A 17,645-nucleotide genomic window follows, 5' to 3' on the forward strand; every position below is an offset into this window, starting at 1 on the left:
CAAATTGGGGTCTATGACTTTCTGAATATTCACCTTTTAAAAGAAATAGGAAATTATAGATCTCTGAGTCATAGTCTTGTGTTACACAATTTTTTTTAAAAGACACTGAAGTGCCAGTAAAATGTTTTGTTTGAATAGTTTTAATTACTTTTCAATTAACAGGGAGTGGTATAGTCTAGCATTTCACAAAGACTACAATGACAACAAAATATACATAGAAGGCAACAAATGTGTAAAGGCTTTATTATTTAAAAAGTAATTATATAAAATAATTCTCTTTCTATTAAAAAAGCTGAGGAAATACATAAACAACTTAATTTAATGTTAGTTAAGATTTCTCTCATCCATAATCTAAACCATAAAAGAGCAGGAAATACAAAGTTAAGGATTAAAATGTAGAAGAATCAAGCACAAGTTAGGAAATGCCAGAATGAACATTGTCCATACAATCTTAATTTGGTCCCTTCATATGTATGCATTAAGATATGGTCTTTAATTATGTGATCCCATACTATTTTTTTACACAGAGCACAGGATGGGTGGTGGTCTGGGGATGAATTAGGTTGATTATTTTCTGGGCGTACCCAGGGTTGTCAGGCACTTTGCTCCCACCTTCCCTTAATGTGGGGAAGCCTTGTCTGTGTCTGCTGGGGGACAGCTCCCTGATACTACAGGCAACACAAGCACTCCACTGTCCATGTGCAGATTAGTGCTAGATATTCTCCAACCCTTGAGCACTCTGAGCATCTCCCTGGAGTGTCCTGCCCCTGTTCTGCTGTACACGCACAGTATTTACAGATTTGCTGCTCCCAAAGAAGCAGTGCACTCCAGCTTACTAGCTTCACCTCAGGCCACTGGTGTATTTAACACAGAGCAATTAGATGTGTTTATAGTGAAAACAAGCACAACTCTATTTAACCAAGAGAAGAGATTCAAATCATAGCAAGCAGGTAGAAATATTGGAAACAAATATTTACATATACAATAAAATATACTCATTTTAAAATGTAGACTTTTTAAACTAAAGCTCTCCCCAAAGTCCTACTAGCGTTTTTCAGCCAGACCTGGCTGAAATCCATTTTTTGAGACAAAACATGCTGCCAGCTTGTTCCCTATTTAAAGGATACTGTGTGTTTCTTTGTAAGTCCTGATATATCAAAAGTGCATCATGAGATGCACAATGAGCAGACAGAGACTAGTGGCTAACACCCCTTGCCTGAACAGAATCTGTACAAGGCATGTCACCTCCTGATGACCTGCTTTAATGTCAAGAACTTAATTTTCATTATAGATACATAACTTCTTAAATATTATCCGTACATATGTTACACAATGATTATGCTGACCAGCGGGCTATTGGCTCTCAGTAGAGACCTTACATGCTCCCCCCCCCCTTTGGTGAATTATTGTGCATATAATTGACTAGAGGATTGCTGTAAAACTCTGTGTCCCCTGTGCCCTCTGCCAGGGGGCACAAAGAGGTTCCTCAGTCACTGTAGTGAAGGAATCTTTTGTAAGTAGGACCTCTGCCTCATTTTTGCAGAAGTTGGAAGCTATGTAGTGAATGAGGCAGGGGTTTGCAGAAAAAGAAATAATGAGAACATAAAAATGACTGTACTGGGTCAGATCAAAGGTCCATCCAGCCCAGTATCCTGTCTACCGACAGTGGCCAATGCCAGGTGCCCCAGATGGAGTGAACCTAACAGGTAATGATCAAGTGATCTCTCTCCTGCCGTCCATCACCACCCTCTGCTAAACAGAGGCTAGGGAGACCATTCCTTACCCATCCTGGCTAATAGCCATTAATGGTCTCATGGTCAAGGTATTGGAGACTTTGTGGTACAGTCAGGGGTAGAATCAGAGTTCCTATGTGATGCTGAGCAAGTCACTTGCTCCAAACGTTTCACAGGTAATCACTTCTGCATGTAATACACAATACATATGCACAAAGGAGCCAAATTAAGGTTGCATGAGCAACGCATTTTCTGACATCAGAGTGCTTGATTTGATAAACTTCTAATCCTTAACTTTGTATTTCCTAACTTTTTATAGTTTAGGCATGATAGTGATAATATGCAATATAGTATTCAACCATATCAGGTTTTTTTGGGAGATGGGTGCAATGATGATATACAATAAACTGATAGTACAAACAAACCTCTTCCAGTATTAGAGGCTTATACAGTACCTGATAATTTGGGCAAAGGTAACTTAGCTAGTTGTGCATTTCTATATCAATGGGGTATGGAACTTGCCTGGACAAGCTTTGTAAACAATCCTTATTGGAACCACTTCTAAGAATATTTTGGCAAGATTACTGCCCATGATTTCATATGCCAAGTTTGAATGGTCTGTATTTATCTTTTTCTGATTGTGTAATAACCATTTCTCCTTTTCTAAATAAAGATAGGACCCAGAAATGCAAGGTTTGCTGTTTCCAAAATTTATATTTTGTTACTTGTCAGGAATAATCAATATAAATAACAGTTCATATGATCCCTGTATTTTATTTCTTTGCTGTCTCAATAAGATTAGTGTTTTAAAAAGTGCTGTTTTTGTACTGGAAAATGGATAAGGAAAATTTGAAATACTTTTTGTATTCTTCAGAATCGGAAAATATGCTTGAAAATGAATGGGTGAAGAAGGATGAAGCTGACAGCCAAAGTCAGGAGAGAGAAAATAAATTTCAACTATCGCTTTTTCCTGACGAAGATAGAGAGGAACACATCTTCTTTCAGAAAGTGATAACTGCAGTTCAGAACTGGTTCACTCTTTTTGGTTGGTCTAAGGGACCTAATCCTATTTCTATTCCCCGCTCATTAAGACGGTAATTGTAATTTTTTTCTTAAATGTTTCCTAGGAAAATGCTGCATTGTACCAATGTGTGTTCCATCATTAGAAACATTCTTGGATGACCCATGTTTATGACCAAGTTACTTTTAATATGCAACTGATTAGATGGAGAAACCCAAAGATATTTTTAATTAGTCAAACTTTTTATGCATTGTAAAATAAAAAGGTCTATTTTTTTCCATTTATAAAATGTTCCCAAACAAGAGGTTCTGAGAGTATGTACAACATTAAAACCATATACAATGCTTATTACAACTGAAATTGAGTCTGATCCCAAAATGGACCGCGTTTCTGACAGTCACCACTATCTCAAGGCAAAACCATGTAAATAAATAGTTGCGCCTTTCCCCCTGCCCATAAGGTCAACAAATTGATGAATGAGTCAACAGGGGAAGCAAATTCCAGTAAGTAGAGCCTTGTCACCAGCCCCTTGCACCTGATGTCTATCAGCAGTTAGATGAATCACCTGAGTTAGTCCTAGCTGTTTGATAGTACTGAAAGAAAAAGACATTCTCCCATTTGGCTGGTTCTCAAATGTGTAGGTTTTTATATAGGGTGAAAATGAAATTGTACTTGAAAGGTAATGGTGACTAGCACAGGCTCAGTTGTATTAAATAGTCTAACCAAATAAAAAATCTTATGTTGTCATAACATCTGTATAGAAATCAGAAAGTACTATATTTTTCACAATCCATTCCTCAGACCTTTCCATAATGGTTTATTAATGAATTCACCACAGTTAATGGTACAGTAGTTTTTTTAATGCAAGTCTGTTTTTAATGTATTTAAAACAGTAAAGTTAAGTTTTTCCCCCCCTGTTTAGTGATGTGTGTAAAATCCAGATGACTGATGAAAAAGTTATTAAACAAAACCTCGGCAAAGATACGAAGACTGTTTATGACATGCTACTCCATCTGAGTGGACAGTTGCTACCAGGAATTACTTCGAGCCAGTCATTGCCCTCTGATCCTATTGAACGAGTAATCCAGCTCCACTGGCAGCATTCTACAATGCTCACTTTCCTCAAGTAAGATAAGGGTTATTTTTGCTTATGTTTCCCAGGTTGTGTTTAAGTAGTTTAAATACCTTTCCCATTGAATAATATGCTTTTTCTTAGTTGTATTTTTACACTGTTTTTTGGTTCTTGTGATTAAAAGTGTGATATTTATGGTAAATTACAATGAGCTTGGTAGTGATGTAATCTGTGAAGCTTGGTGATGGCATGTTATGAAATGTTAAATAACCACTCTAAAGCTGAGGAACTAATTTTGTTTCTGACGTGATGGTGGTATCTATCATTTAAAAAAACCTGATCCATCTTTAGAACATTGTCAGGTTATTTCTCCTAGGATGCAGGGCCACATCATGTCACCCAATTGAAAAATCAATGGAAATAGAACTGAGAACTTAGAGAGGAACTTTATGAAGCTTTCTTCTGAATTTGAGAGAGCACAGATCCTGCGAATATATGGATAACTTGACTCTCAATCTCATGAATCCCAGAGCCTGTGCTACTGCTTCATTATGTTGTTGTTTTGGTGCCTTAGATTAAAACACTTTTGTTAAGAGAATTTGAGGTCGTCTCAAACTTTGAAATCTGGATAATCTGGGACACACATGCCACTATGTAGAGTTTGGACACAATGAATGCAAAACATTCTATGAATGCTTTGTGTGCTTCCTCTTGATTGTTAAGAGAGCACAACTCTGCTGCAAGAAAAATAGGCTAGTTCCTCCCTGATCCTAAACTAAGACCTATCAGTTTACACCTATAAAGTGAATAAAAGTTATACAGCACATTAATGAAAATGTATAGTGCTTTACTTTGCAATGAGAAGCAGGTTACATAATACGATAAACTCAGCTGGTTACTATTCACAACATTAGAGATGTTGAAACACACTGAAAGGAATTTTTTAAATGAAAAGCCCTGTGAAAATCTCTCTGAACAAGGAGTCAGGAGGCTTTTTGTACTCTGAGTAAACTAGACTTAGAGTTCTTCATCCTCTTCCCTGTAATGCTTCTTTATATTCTAGCCTTTGAGCTAAAGCACAGGGTTTTTTTTAAAACCAGCAATCAGCTGTTTATTAGCATAAAGCTACTATATTACTTACCTTTCCTGTCGTCTTAATCTCTTGGCTCATGAGAGCTGATGAAAGCTATGCTGCACAGTTGTCTAAGCGGTTACAAAGTATCTAGGCCTGCATCCGTAAGTGAGATTTCCAATACTGTAACTGTAGGCAGACAGTAGCATCATTAAGTTTTAGTATTATCGATTCTTGTGATAGTTACAGCATTATTTTGGGCTTGGATTCTTCTGGCCCTGGCACTCATATGGATGGTTTGTGTTTCAATGCTTCAAGTTGAAGAACAATTCTTGCACTGAAGGCAACCTGCCCAGATTTATACATACTTTTAGGATCAAACATAGGATTTTTAGGCCATAATGGTTGAAATGGAAGTTCCTCTCGCATATAAATTGCCCATTGTAAGTTAATAGAATTGGCTCATTACCCCAAGATGCACTCTATCTATCTATCATAACTTGAATCAGACATAAAACTAGATTATAAAGTGACCCTGATTAGAAGTTTTGATAAGGCTGTTCTATTCCAAATGTGATAGCCTTCTGATTTAGAAGGAAGGAAAGGACTTTAAATGATTCTTCCTATTAAAAGGAAAAGTGTGGGGTTTTGTTTTTAAGCAAAGCAGTTTTGTAAACTAAAATGAGAAATGCTTCACTGTGAACAAACTGTGAAGTATCCTTGAACATTAGGCTGATGATGTAAAACTGGCATTTCTGAGGTGAGGGGTGGCTTTCTTGTTAAAGTGTCAATATTCTTGGGATCAGTAGCATGGAAAGACAATGTTACTGTAAAAGGAGATTTTATCTCACTGTTATACTGAATTGTAAAAAATTCCAATCTGGTATAGGACACACCTTGCTCCCTGTAGGTCCCTTCTTTTCCCTGTTCCTCTTCTGGAACACTGGACCCTTGTTCCAGGAGTCCACCACAGGAGTTAGATGTACTCCTGTGACTCTGCTCTCCAGCCACAGAAAGCCTCAAACTTCTGGACTTTCCCCTGCAGGAGAGTCTTACCTCCTCTGCAGTTGCTCCCTCAGCATGCTTGTAAGGCCAGGGTATCTAATGGACTATCATGTAGCTCAGACCTCTCTGGCCAGGAGGCAATCCATGAGTTATACCACAGGTGTGATCATGTCTCTAATTGGTTTTTTTCTCTGCTGTAGCAAGTGGACGGGGAAATTTCATCACAGGTCTTAACATGGTGGTAACATTTTTCAGACAATAAAAACAGTCTTTGATCCTGCTGATATCTAGTCTTCTAATGTCATACCAAGATTCTGAACTCTACAGTAGTATTCTGAAGTGACTCCAACTAAGTTTAGGAGAACTAAGCCAATGTTCTTCTCTTTATACTTCCTCCAATTCTCAACTGGTATAATATCAATATTGTTGGGATTTAGCCTCAGCTTGTTTAGAAAAATCCAGTTTTACAATGTAAGTGCAAAGCTGCCAAAAAGCTAACAGAGAGGGGAGGGAAAAAGAGAAAAATAGTTACCCTGCAGTCACTAGTGTGATAGATTCCAAGGCCTAAAGGGACGATTGTGATCCTCTAGTCTGACCTCCTGTATAACACAGGCCATAGAACTTCCCCAAACTAATTCCTAGAGCATACATTTTAGAAAACCATCCAATCTTGATTTTAAAATTGCCAGTGAGGGAGAATCCTCCATGATCCTTGGTAAATTATTGCAATGGTTAATTACTCTTACCATTAAACATTTACACCTTGTTTCCGGTCTGAAGTTGTCTAGCTTCAACTTCCAGCCATTGGATTGTGTTATACCTTTCTCTGCTAGATTGAAGAGCCCATTATTTAATATTTGTTTTCCATGTAGGTGCTTATGGACTGCATTCAAGTCACCCCTTAACCATCTCTTTGTTAAGATAAATAGACTCGAAGAGCTTAATCTATCATTGTAAGGCATGTTTTAAAATCCTTTAATCGTTCTCCTGGCTCTTCTCTGAATAGGGTGACCAGATGTCCCGATTTTATAGGGACAGTCCCGATTTTGGGGTCTTTTTCTTATATAGGCTCCCATTACCCCCCACCCCCTGTCCCAATTTTTCACATTTGCTGTCTGGTCACCCTATCTCTGAACCTTTTTCAGTTTATCAACATCCTTCTTGAATTGTGGACACTAGAACTGGACACAGTATTCCAGCAAGTGTCACGCCAGTGCCAAATACAGAGGTAAAATAACCTCCCTACTCCTATTTGAAATTCTCCTGTTTATGCATCCAAGGATCCCATTAGTCCTTTTGACCATACCATCACACTGGGAGCTCGTGTTCAGCTAATTATCCCCCATGACCCCCAAATCTTTTTCAGTCACTGCTTCTTAGGATAGAATCCCCCATCCTGTAAGTATGGCCTGTGTTCTTTATTCCTAAGATGTATACATTTATATTTAGCCATATTAAAACACATCATGTTTACTTGGGCCCAGTTTACCAAGCAATTTAAAGCACTCTAAATCAGTGACCTGTTGTCTTCATTATTTACCACTTGCTCAATTTTTTTGTCATCTGCAAACTTTATCAGTGATGATTTTGTTTTCTTCCCTGTTGTTGATAAAAATGTTAACTAGTGTAGGGCTAGGAACCAATCCCTGTGGGACCTCACTGTAAAAACATCTGCTTGATTACCATTCCTGTTCACAATTACATTTTGAGACTTATTAGCTAAGCTAGTTTCTAATGCATTTAGTGTGTGGCATGTTGATTTTTATACAGTTTTAGTTTTTTAATCAAAATGTCATGTTGTACTAGGTCGAGCGCTTTAGAAAAGTCTAAGTATATTATTGCTATTCCCTTTATCAACCAAATTTGTAATCTCATTTAAACAAAAATAGTTAGACAAGATATGTTTTCCATAAACCTATGTTGATTTGCATTAATTACATTACCTTCCTTTAATTCCTAATCTACCTATTGAGTTAGGTAATCATACCACCCAGAGAACTCGGTCTGCCAGTTTGGTAGGCCCCCCACCCATTTCTCTCATTTGGGTTTACAAAACAAAGTGTTTCATCCGTTTGGCATTTTGTTGTTGGAAACTTGTCTTCACTAGGAAACAGACAGTATGGGTGATTACTAGAGCCCGGATAACATTTGGTTTGAGAGAAGATGATGCAGCTGGCTGCCTCCCTTGCTATTTTTATTTATTTAGTCTTGGCAAGAAAATATTACCTAGCTCAATGGAATATCCCATGTTGCAGAAGCACAAAAACATGTTATCACATGTTTTACTGTTTTGCCTACCAAGCAAAGTCACATAATATGTCTCAAAATGTGTGTTCACAGCCTTTGCCTTATACAGGAGAATCATCCTGTGGCAAGGCCAGAGCTTGAGTAGCTGGAGAGGAGGTGCACAGGAAGCTCAGGTTCTACACAAACCACCTGCCCCCCTTTTGGGATTTCTGTTTTGGGATTTTTGTTTTGGGAGTTCTTCCTTAGCCAAAATGTTTTCATGCGGGATAAACAGCTAGGATTGTAAACTTGCAAACAGACTACTATCAAGTCGAAACAATCTAGACCTCCAAATGTTGGGAGATGCTACAAGGCATTCTTACTTCAGAAAGCCCAATTAAAGATCACTTCGTAAACATGGCTACAACTTTTTGATGATAATCACTGCTCTCCTTGTCCTCTCCACTATATACTTCAACATCCGTGATTATGCTCTGCCCCCCTCCACTTTCTTTTTCTTTCCCCCCCCTCTCTTAAATCTCATGTCAGACAATGGGATAAGGTGCATTTTTATGCTAATATGGTGGTTCTGTATTTGTTGAAATTGTAACTATCTGGTTTAAAAGCATATTTTTTATGTTCGTGACTGTTTCTTTCTCTCTCACATTTCAAGTTGCATCTTTTGTATTGAAATTAAATAGGGAATTTTTGTCCTAGTCAACAGGTTGCAGTAAATTTGGTTCTTTGAGCGCTAATTCGTATACCAACTGTGGAACATGTGTGGATATGCACTTACAACAGAGAATTTTCTAGTCAGCAGAATACACTGGGACAGCGCATGCATCCAATGTCTCAGTGTGCCTCTCAACTAGGGTTTAAAGGGTGGAGCTTCATTGCCACACCCCAGTTCCTTCTTTACCACCTGTGGTATGTGTCAGAGCAACTCTCTTTGGAGTAACCTCAACTTAAGCATTTGTAATTAGTGAGCAGGGTTGGTTTAGTTAAAGTAGGGCAGCTTTAGCGGACATTGTGGGGAGAAGTGGTGCCGGCTGCCATGGCAGATATGACTCTGAACAATGGACACGTGAGACGTCTGTTCTTCCTTGATGAGGGGCAAGTCCCAAAGTGCTGTGAAATCTGCAGGTCCTCTTTTAAGCAGACCCAGGAGGGAGACCTGCCTGAGGGCTTTCCTTATGGAGCAGTTGATTGGAGCCAGACTCTGACCCTGGGTTCCAGGTGTCCAGAGGTTGTCCAAATCTGCCCCTGCACTGACTTTGAAACTAGCTGAGGAATTGCTCATGCCCGTGGCGTCTCTGTCAAGGAAAGCATAGAGATAGGTTGGACTCAGAGTGGAAGTCTTCGAAGGAGAAGAGGTGGTGACTGCCCTCTCACTCTGAGGCTGAATAAGCCTACCAGGCAGCTGGACATAAAGGATGCCTCAAAACTTAGGAAAAGTTCCTTGAGCACTGGAGCTGGTACCAACCGAGTGGACCCAGCTGTGATAGAGGCCTTACCCGTGTCTGCGTTCACCTCTTTGGTACCAAGGCAGTTGGAATGATCACCAGCTGCTACAGGACCTGGTAGAAGACTGACTATGGTACTCACCATCCTGGGATCTTCAGCACCAATACTTATACGTTTACTGTCACACCTACCCAGAGGGGCTCTGTCACCCCAGATCATGGTCTGTATCTCTAGGGTGGATGCCCTCCTAGCTATTGGAGCTGCATTTGCCCGTGATGCTGTCCAGATTCCTGGACCTGGTGACATCAATGTTTCTGGTACCTGTCAGGTTCCCCTTTCACCTAGGGGGTGGGCGCCACCTTTCCCAGATGACTACTTACTTTCATTTTCCAACTTCTGGGAAAGCCAGCAGCCACCCCTAGCTAGGTCCCATGACTTGGCAGTTTTGATCTTGATGAGGGAGATGAGGGGTATACCTGTGGCTGAGGGTAGAGTGGGGTACTGACCTGGCCCAGCACATGTATCAGTGATTTCAGAGAGTTTGGGCCCCTGCACCTTAAGACTGTGGCATGTGGGCCTCTTGGGGACTGCAGTATTACCCTGAGGTGGCCTCCTCAGCATGCTTAAGGCACGGACTATCACTGTCGCACCTAAGATTGGATCTGTCCCTGCTGTGCCCCCAGAACCAGGCCAGGAACAGGTGGCTCCAGTGCAGCAGATTCATGGTGAAAGGCAGGAGGGTACCAGCCACCACAGCCTCATCATCCCTTGATGGTGCCCTGGCAACAGATCAGTTGGTCACTACTCCCATGGACTACAAGATACTCCAAGATCTCATGAGACCGGAGATGGCAGTCTTGGAAAGACACACTGAGTAGGTCCAGGATGGGCCACACAAACTCCTCCTCTTACACTTTGTCAGTCCTGGAATGTATAGCAATCCCAATTATTGACACTTAAGATAAGTCAAGAAAGATTTCAAGGCTGGCCTGGGAGCATTTAAGCATAAATAAATCTAATGAAGAATGGAATTTTACTGTCATTACACTTAACCTATTTTGAAAGCTGTTCGTAAGATATATTTTTACGGTATAACAGATGAAATTATCTCCAAAAGGGCATAAATACTGACTAAGTGGGTGTTGAGACCATTGGAAAGTTGCAATGGAACAAGGAGCCTTGGCAATAATTTAAGGTAAGGAGTAGTACGTACCAGGAAGAGGAAATAGATAAGGACCAGAATGAGACATAAGGGCCACAAGGGTATAGGTATCCCTAAATCATAGGGGAAGTGAGACCATTAGCAGAGTGCACACAGTCTGTCAGAAACTACAGGGAAGGTCTTTCACAGCTGTTGGTAGTTATAGGCCTCTGTGTATGTGTGGTTTTTACTAACTGTTTGATTAATAAATCCAATCAAACCTGACTTGTTGGGGGTCTGGTATTATTAAACAAAAGGGAAAATGGAGAGGCCATAAATCATTTAAATATATAATAGCAATTAAAATAGTTGATTATTGGCTATTGATTATTGTCAAATTATTGGTCATTAATTATTGATTATCAGCACAATCAGTAAAGGACTGTTGGAACCTGCAAAAGCCTTATGGCAAAGTGAGCAGGCGGACAGTATTTGGTCCTGGTTATTGGATATGAAAAGTTCTATGGTATCAAGTGATACCAGGGTCCCTGGTAGTACTAGTGGCCAATGAAAGAACCCTCCAAAGACACCAGAAGTCAATGCCCAAGGATAAGGAAGTGAAGCCTCTCTCCCTGATGGATCAGAAATCTTACTCCATCTTGAGCCTCCAAAAGAGGATCTTGAACTACCAGGTTGTCTTGTCAAAATATGGCCACGTCAACTGGTGAGCCTTACAATGACTTATTGACAAGCTGCTGCAAGAATAGAGGGTTGATTTCTAGACTATTCTGGCTGAGGGATGTTTGGTGGCCAGAACTGTGTTGCAGGTGGCTCTGGATGCAGCAGACACACGGTAATGGCGGCAGAGATCATGATGTGCTGTTTCTTGTAGTTGGCCTTGGCATGTGTATCTAAGGAATTACAAACAACTATAGAGGATCTGCTGTTCATGGTCTGCTCGCTGTTCCATGACAAGACGGATGAGGCAATGAGATCCCTCAAGGACTCTAGGGCTACCCTCAGATCTCTGGGTGTCTATACCCAGGCTCTAGGAGGAGGTACTTTAGGTCCCAACCTTATTAGCTACAGTTGCCCTACCAACATAAGCTGCCTGAGTACTTGGGCTGTAGACAGAGGTCCTCAAGCAGGAAGTTTGCTTGGGGGAGGGCACCTCTCAGTTGTACCATACTGTTTAGGAATTGGGCAGGCAGCAAATTTTATTGGTGCCCAAGGACAGTGTGTTCCACAATTTTTTCCTTCTCCTCCTTTTGGCAATTATCTGTCTCTTCTCTAACATGCTAGTCCAGCATTATTTCAGACTGCTAAGTATTGGAGGTAGTCCAGAGTTCCTCTTCCTTCCCTCCCATACACCTTCCTTTTCAGTCATCTTCAGGGACCTTTCCCATGGGAGCAATTTCGACTGGGGATTCAATGCATCCTTGTTCTGGGTGCGATAGAGGAGGTTCTCCATCCGCAGAGCGGAAGAGGATTCTTTTCCAAGTACTTTCTCACCCCCAAGAAGATAGGGGCATCAGCTGATATCGGACTTCAATCATCCCCTCCCTAGATCAGAAAGATGAATGTGCTTCCCTCGACTTCTAGGATCTGTACTTTCACATTGGGATACACCTGGTATGCAAGCACTCCCTAAGGTGTTGGACAACAATCACTACCTATACTGATTTTTCCCTTTGGGTTCTACGCAGTGGCCTGCTTTAATCAGGAGGATGGGCATCCAGGTGTTCCTGAACTTGACTGGTTATGAGTCATTTGGAACCTCAGGTCCAAACCAATGTTAGGACCTTTCCCAAGCCATTTGCATGCCTGGGTCTGCTAGCAAATGAGAAGAAATCCATGTTAGCCCCCACGTAGAAGATAGAGTTTGCCGGGGCCATGTTCAGCATAGAGGCAATGAAAGCCTACTTACCACTTGGCAAGTTCCAGTTGTACAATCTCTGCTCCCACCTGCAGTCCTACCCTGAAACACAAGTAAGAGCCTGCCTCATGCTACTGGGTCTTGTCAGGTTGTACGTTCATCACTCTGCTTATGAGGCTCCACTACCAGTAGCTTCAGGCTTGGCTATACTATCCAAGAAGACACTACCTGTGCAAGGTGGTATGTTTCCCTCCAGCAGTCCTCCAGTCACTGGACTGGTGTTAGGACCCAGGCAACATACACAAATGGGTTCTGTACAGTCCCAGTTTGCCCTGAAGGACCACATTCAGGTGGGGGACTCACATGGGCGATCTCATAGCACAAGGCATATAGTCTCTGTAAGAGACTATCTTGCATGTTAGTGTTCTAGAGCTCAGAGCTGTATACAAGATCTGCATGGCCTTCCTTCCACACAATCCTGGTCATGGACAATACGGTGGCGGTCTTCTGTCTATAAAGGCAAGGTGGGGAGGGACAGGTGCTGGCACTATGTTAGGAGGCCGTCCTACTATGGGTCTTTGCCATAGGTCATGGAATTACACTGTCAGTGGTCCATCTCCTCAGGGTGGATGACATGACAGCAGCTGGCTTCAGTAGGTACTTCTGTAACAATCACGAGTGGTTGATGCACCAGAGGGCCCTCAGTGATATCTTCCAGCAACGGGGGAGTCCCGCACATGGACCTTTTCATGACAGTGCAGAACAACAAAGGTCACCACTGCTGCTCAGGGAGGGTGCTCTCTTTCAGCTGCCATTCTCCTCCCATGGACAGAGGAACTATTGTATGTATTCCCTCTCATCCCCCTCTTCCCTGAAGTATTTTGGAAGGTCAGGTGGAGAAGGCCAGAGTAATCTTCGTAGCCAAACTCTGGTCAAAATAGATGTGGTTCAGGGACCTCCATGACCTCTCTCTAGTGCAGCAGATCACTCTACCCCTTGTTTCTGAACCCTTGGCTTGGAACCAGGGGCTTGACCTTGCATCTGACCATGAGTTCACTCCACCAGATGGTGTGGATGCTCACTGGTTAACACTGGTGGAGAGATTCTGTTTGTGAGACCTCCAAAAGGTGCTCTTTTTAGTAGTAGGGAAGATTCCACTAGGTATAACTATGTCTCTGAATGGACAAGGTTTGCAAATTGATCATGACAACACCAGCTGTGCCCCATGAATTCTGGGGACCAAGAGATTTTTGATTACTTGTTGCAGCAGAAGCACTCTGCTCTTTCATTGGGCTTGTTATGGCTATTTCAGCTATCCATCCATCAACTAGACTATACTCAATTTTCTCACACCTTTGGCAAAGAGGTTCCTGCAAATCCCCTAGAGACTCTATCTGCCAGTCAGGGATCCAGTCCTATCATGGGGCCTTAACCTGGTCCTCTCAAAACTGATGGAGAGACTCCCTTTGAGTGTATTGTTATATGCTTCCTGCCCTATCTCTTCAGGTATGCTGCCTTTCTCTTGTCATTCACATCGACCAGGAGAATTAGGGAGCTGTAAGCATTAATGGCAGAGCCACCCTATACAGTCCTATACAAGGACAGAGTATCCATGAGGACACCTGCCAGACTTCTTTCTAAGATGGTGTCCAAATTCCATGTCATTGAGGTAATCTACCTACCTGTATTCTTCTCAATGCCTCATGCTGAGAGAGCAGAGCAAACGTTGAACATGCTGGAGGTGTGCAGAGCTAGATTGTTCTGCTTTGACAGGATGAAATCCTTCAGGAAGTCTACCAGGCTGTTCCTGTCTTACATAGAGACAATCAAAGGGCAGGCTGTGTCTACACAAATGCTATAGAATGGACCATATGCTATATAAACGGACACAAATCTGACATCAGGAATCATAACATTAAAAAACCAGTAGGAGAACACTTCAACCTCTCTAATCAGTCAGTGACAGATGTTAAGGTGGCAATTTTGCAACAGAAAAGTTTCAAAAACAGACTCCAACGAGAAGCTGCTGAACTTGAATTAATATGCAAACTAGATACCATTAACTTAGGTTTGAACAGAGACTGGGAATGGCTTGGTCATTACACTAATTGAATCTATTTCCCCATGTTAAAGTATCCTCATACCTTCGTGTCAACTGTCCAAAATGGGCCATCTTGATTATCACTTCGAAAGTTTTTCTCCCCTGCTGTTAATAGCTTCTCTTAATTAATTAGCCTCTTACAGTTGGTATGGCTACTTCCACCTTTTCATGTTCTCTGTATGTATAAATATCTTCTTACTGTATGTTCCATTCTATGCATCCAATGAAGTGGGCTGTAGCCCATGAAAGCTTATGGTCAAATAAATTTGTTAGTCTCTAAGGTGCCACAAGTACTCCTGTTCTTTTTGCTATAGAACTGGATTGTCCAATGGGTCAAGACTTGCTATTGGCTAGGGGAGGCAGGTGTCCAGCAGGGTGATGGTCCACTCCACCAGGGCTCAGTTTACCCCAGTAGCCTCGCTAGCAAAACTGCTAATCCAGGACAATTGCAGCGCAGGAATTTGGTCATTCATACAGATGTTTATGAAGCACAGTGCATTGGTGCAAGCAACCAGGGACAATGCTAGATTTGGAAGGTCTATGCTGCAGTCCGTATTCACAGACACTCCTCATATCCACCTCCAGTGAGGGCTTGGGAGTCACCAATGGTGGAATATGTATACAGAGTAGCACTGGGAGAAGAAATAGAGGTTACTTACCTTTACAGTAACTGATGATCTTTGAGATGTGTAGGCCTTATACATATTCCACAAACCACCCTCCATCCCCACTATTTTTGAGTCTTGACATCACAGGCTCTCATAGTGGGGAGGGTGTGACAAGGAGGCTCCACCGTTTATATTCTCACTGGAACGCACAAAGAGAGGAAGGGCACGTACACTGCCCTAGTGGATATTGCTGACCAGAAAGTTGTTTGACGTGTGCACACTGGATGTGCACTCACCAACTGTGGACTATGTATATGGACTACACATCTTGAAGAACATCATCTATAAAAGTAACTTCCTTTCATAGGAACTAAAAAACTGTTATGCAAAGCCTGTTGGCAAAAAGACTTCTAAGGCTCTTCGGCCATTTTTCCAGAAACAAGGTTTTTCAAAACTAGCAATGCTTGTTGGGTTTCAACCCCACCTCTGATTTAGTACTCTCAATCAATTGCAGTAGCAAATGATAGTTCAAAATCTGAATATCTGCGACTGAACACACAAATCATACTTGGTCAGATGTCTGCATTCTGTTGTTTGTGCCCTAAGTTGATTGTAGATATTGGTTTTCACTTACAGTTAGATAGCCTGTACAAAACTGTGGCTGTCTACTTATTTTTGTTTTTGTATTATTTCAGAAGCCAAGGAGCATGCCTTCCTCATGTTATGCCTGAATTTCTGCTTGAACCTGATGAATATAAGAAATGGATTGGATTGCAAATCACATTGAAGGTAATTGTTCTAAAATAGCCTACATACGTGGTCCTTTATCCTGCAAAGACTTATGTACATGCTTAACTTTTTGCACTGTGAGCAGTCCCACTGAAATGAGTGAGATTTGCAGTGTGTAAAATTAAGCACGTGCATAAGCCTTAGTAGGATCAGAGCTGTAGTTTGGTATTTAGTGCAGTCAGTCCCACGCATGTGTAGGAGGTGGAGCTGTGTTTTTCTAAAAACTACTTAGTAGATTTTTTTTTTAAAAACATTTCCTTTGTAAAAAATAGGAACATAGTAATTCTCATACTGGATCAGACCAGTGGTCCTTCTAGTCTCATATCCTGTTACTCATAGTGAGCAGTTCCCAGTGTTCGAGAGGAATTTTCAAGAAACCGTGCAATAGACAGTTATAGAATGACCTACCCTTAGGAAAAGTTTTCTTCTAGTTCCCAAAAATTAAAGGTAAACTTAAGACGTGAAACACAAGGGTTTATGTCTCTTCCAAAACTTATGTTTTTAAAAATTTACAGTTATAATTCTCGATATTCTTGTTAATCATTCTAACCACCTTTTGTATCCTCCTAAGCTCTTTACCTCTGTTTTCCAATGAGTTCCACAGGCTAATTGTTGCAGTTGTGTGAAAAAGTATTTCCTTTTATTAAGTTTTAATTTGCCACCTTAGTTTCAAATATAACCCTTGCCAATCAGTGGGTTGAAAGACCTGATTGATCTGGAACATTTTGCCAACCTCATGATGCCATCATCCTAATATTTTTGTAAAGAACATAGCCATGAAAACCCTTAAAACTGGAGACTTCATTAGAGGTTGACAGTCAAAACTTGAGTTGTGTGTGGTAGGGAAGAGCAGTAGAACAAAGTGAGTAAAATTTACTGAGCAGAAGAAGAGTGGGAAATCTGTCAAACAAGAACTCAGGGAAACAGCGGGAGCTAAGACTTCTACAGTACAGACCGAATGCAAGTTACACTTTTGGCTAGGCAAATGCTGAGAGCAATTACTTCGTAGAAGTACAGGAGTGATGGAAAAGAGGGGCTTGTTAAATAATCTAGCCCATTGCCTGCTGATGCAAGATTGTTGCTTGCAGTTTGTGTGCACATCTAATGTTTTGTCCCACTTAAATTTAAATATCCCAAGCAATGCTTCTTCCACTTCCTTTGAGAAACCACAACAGCCTAAAAAAATCTCAATGTCAGGAAGTGTTTCCTGGTATTTAGTCTAAATTTTCTTTCTTAATTTTATTCCATTGCTCCTAGTTAAATTTCTGTGTGTCACCCTAGCTAATTTGCTTCCTGACTTCCCCTTTACACCTTTCTAAACAGGGTTCAGAAACAGCCACTACATAACCATATGCCATTCAGGCACCTCCCTGAAGCTGTTGTCTTGCTCTCCAGATCTCAGCATTAATTTAAAAACAATAAGTCTCTAGATATTATTGTTGCAAAAGAAATTTCAAAAATATAAACAAAGTTTAATGATGCGGCGATGAATCTGCCGAGAGCCTGGAACAATAGCCCTGAGAGGTGTGACCTGCCC

General features: G+C 41.2%; 1 protein-coding gene across 1 annotated transcript in view; it reads left to right on the top strand.

Moving 5' to 3' along the window:
* Window positions 1-17,645, top strand: part of CFAP47 (cilia and flagella associated protein 47) — a 286,241-nt gene that overhangs the window by 142,988 nt on the left and 125,608 nt on the right. The window contains exons 29-31 of the mRNA XM_008174468.4: window positions 2,608-2,827; window positions 3,677-3,880; window positions 16,015-16,108. Of these exons, the coding sequence (XP_008172690.4) occupies window positions 2,608-2,827; window positions 3,677-3,880; window positions 16,015-16,108 (518 nt within the window). The remainder of the gene's footprint in view (window positions 1-2,607; window positions 2,828-3,676; window positions 3,881-16,014; window positions 16,109-17,645) is intronic.

The sequence above is a fragment of the Chrysemys picta genome, chromosome 1 (genome assembly GCF_011386835.1).
Source record: "Chrysemys picta bellii isolate R12L10 chromosome 1, ASM1138683v2, whole genome shotgun sequence".
NCBI lineage: Eukaryota > Metazoa > Chordata > Testudines > Emydidae > Chrysemys > Chrysemys picta.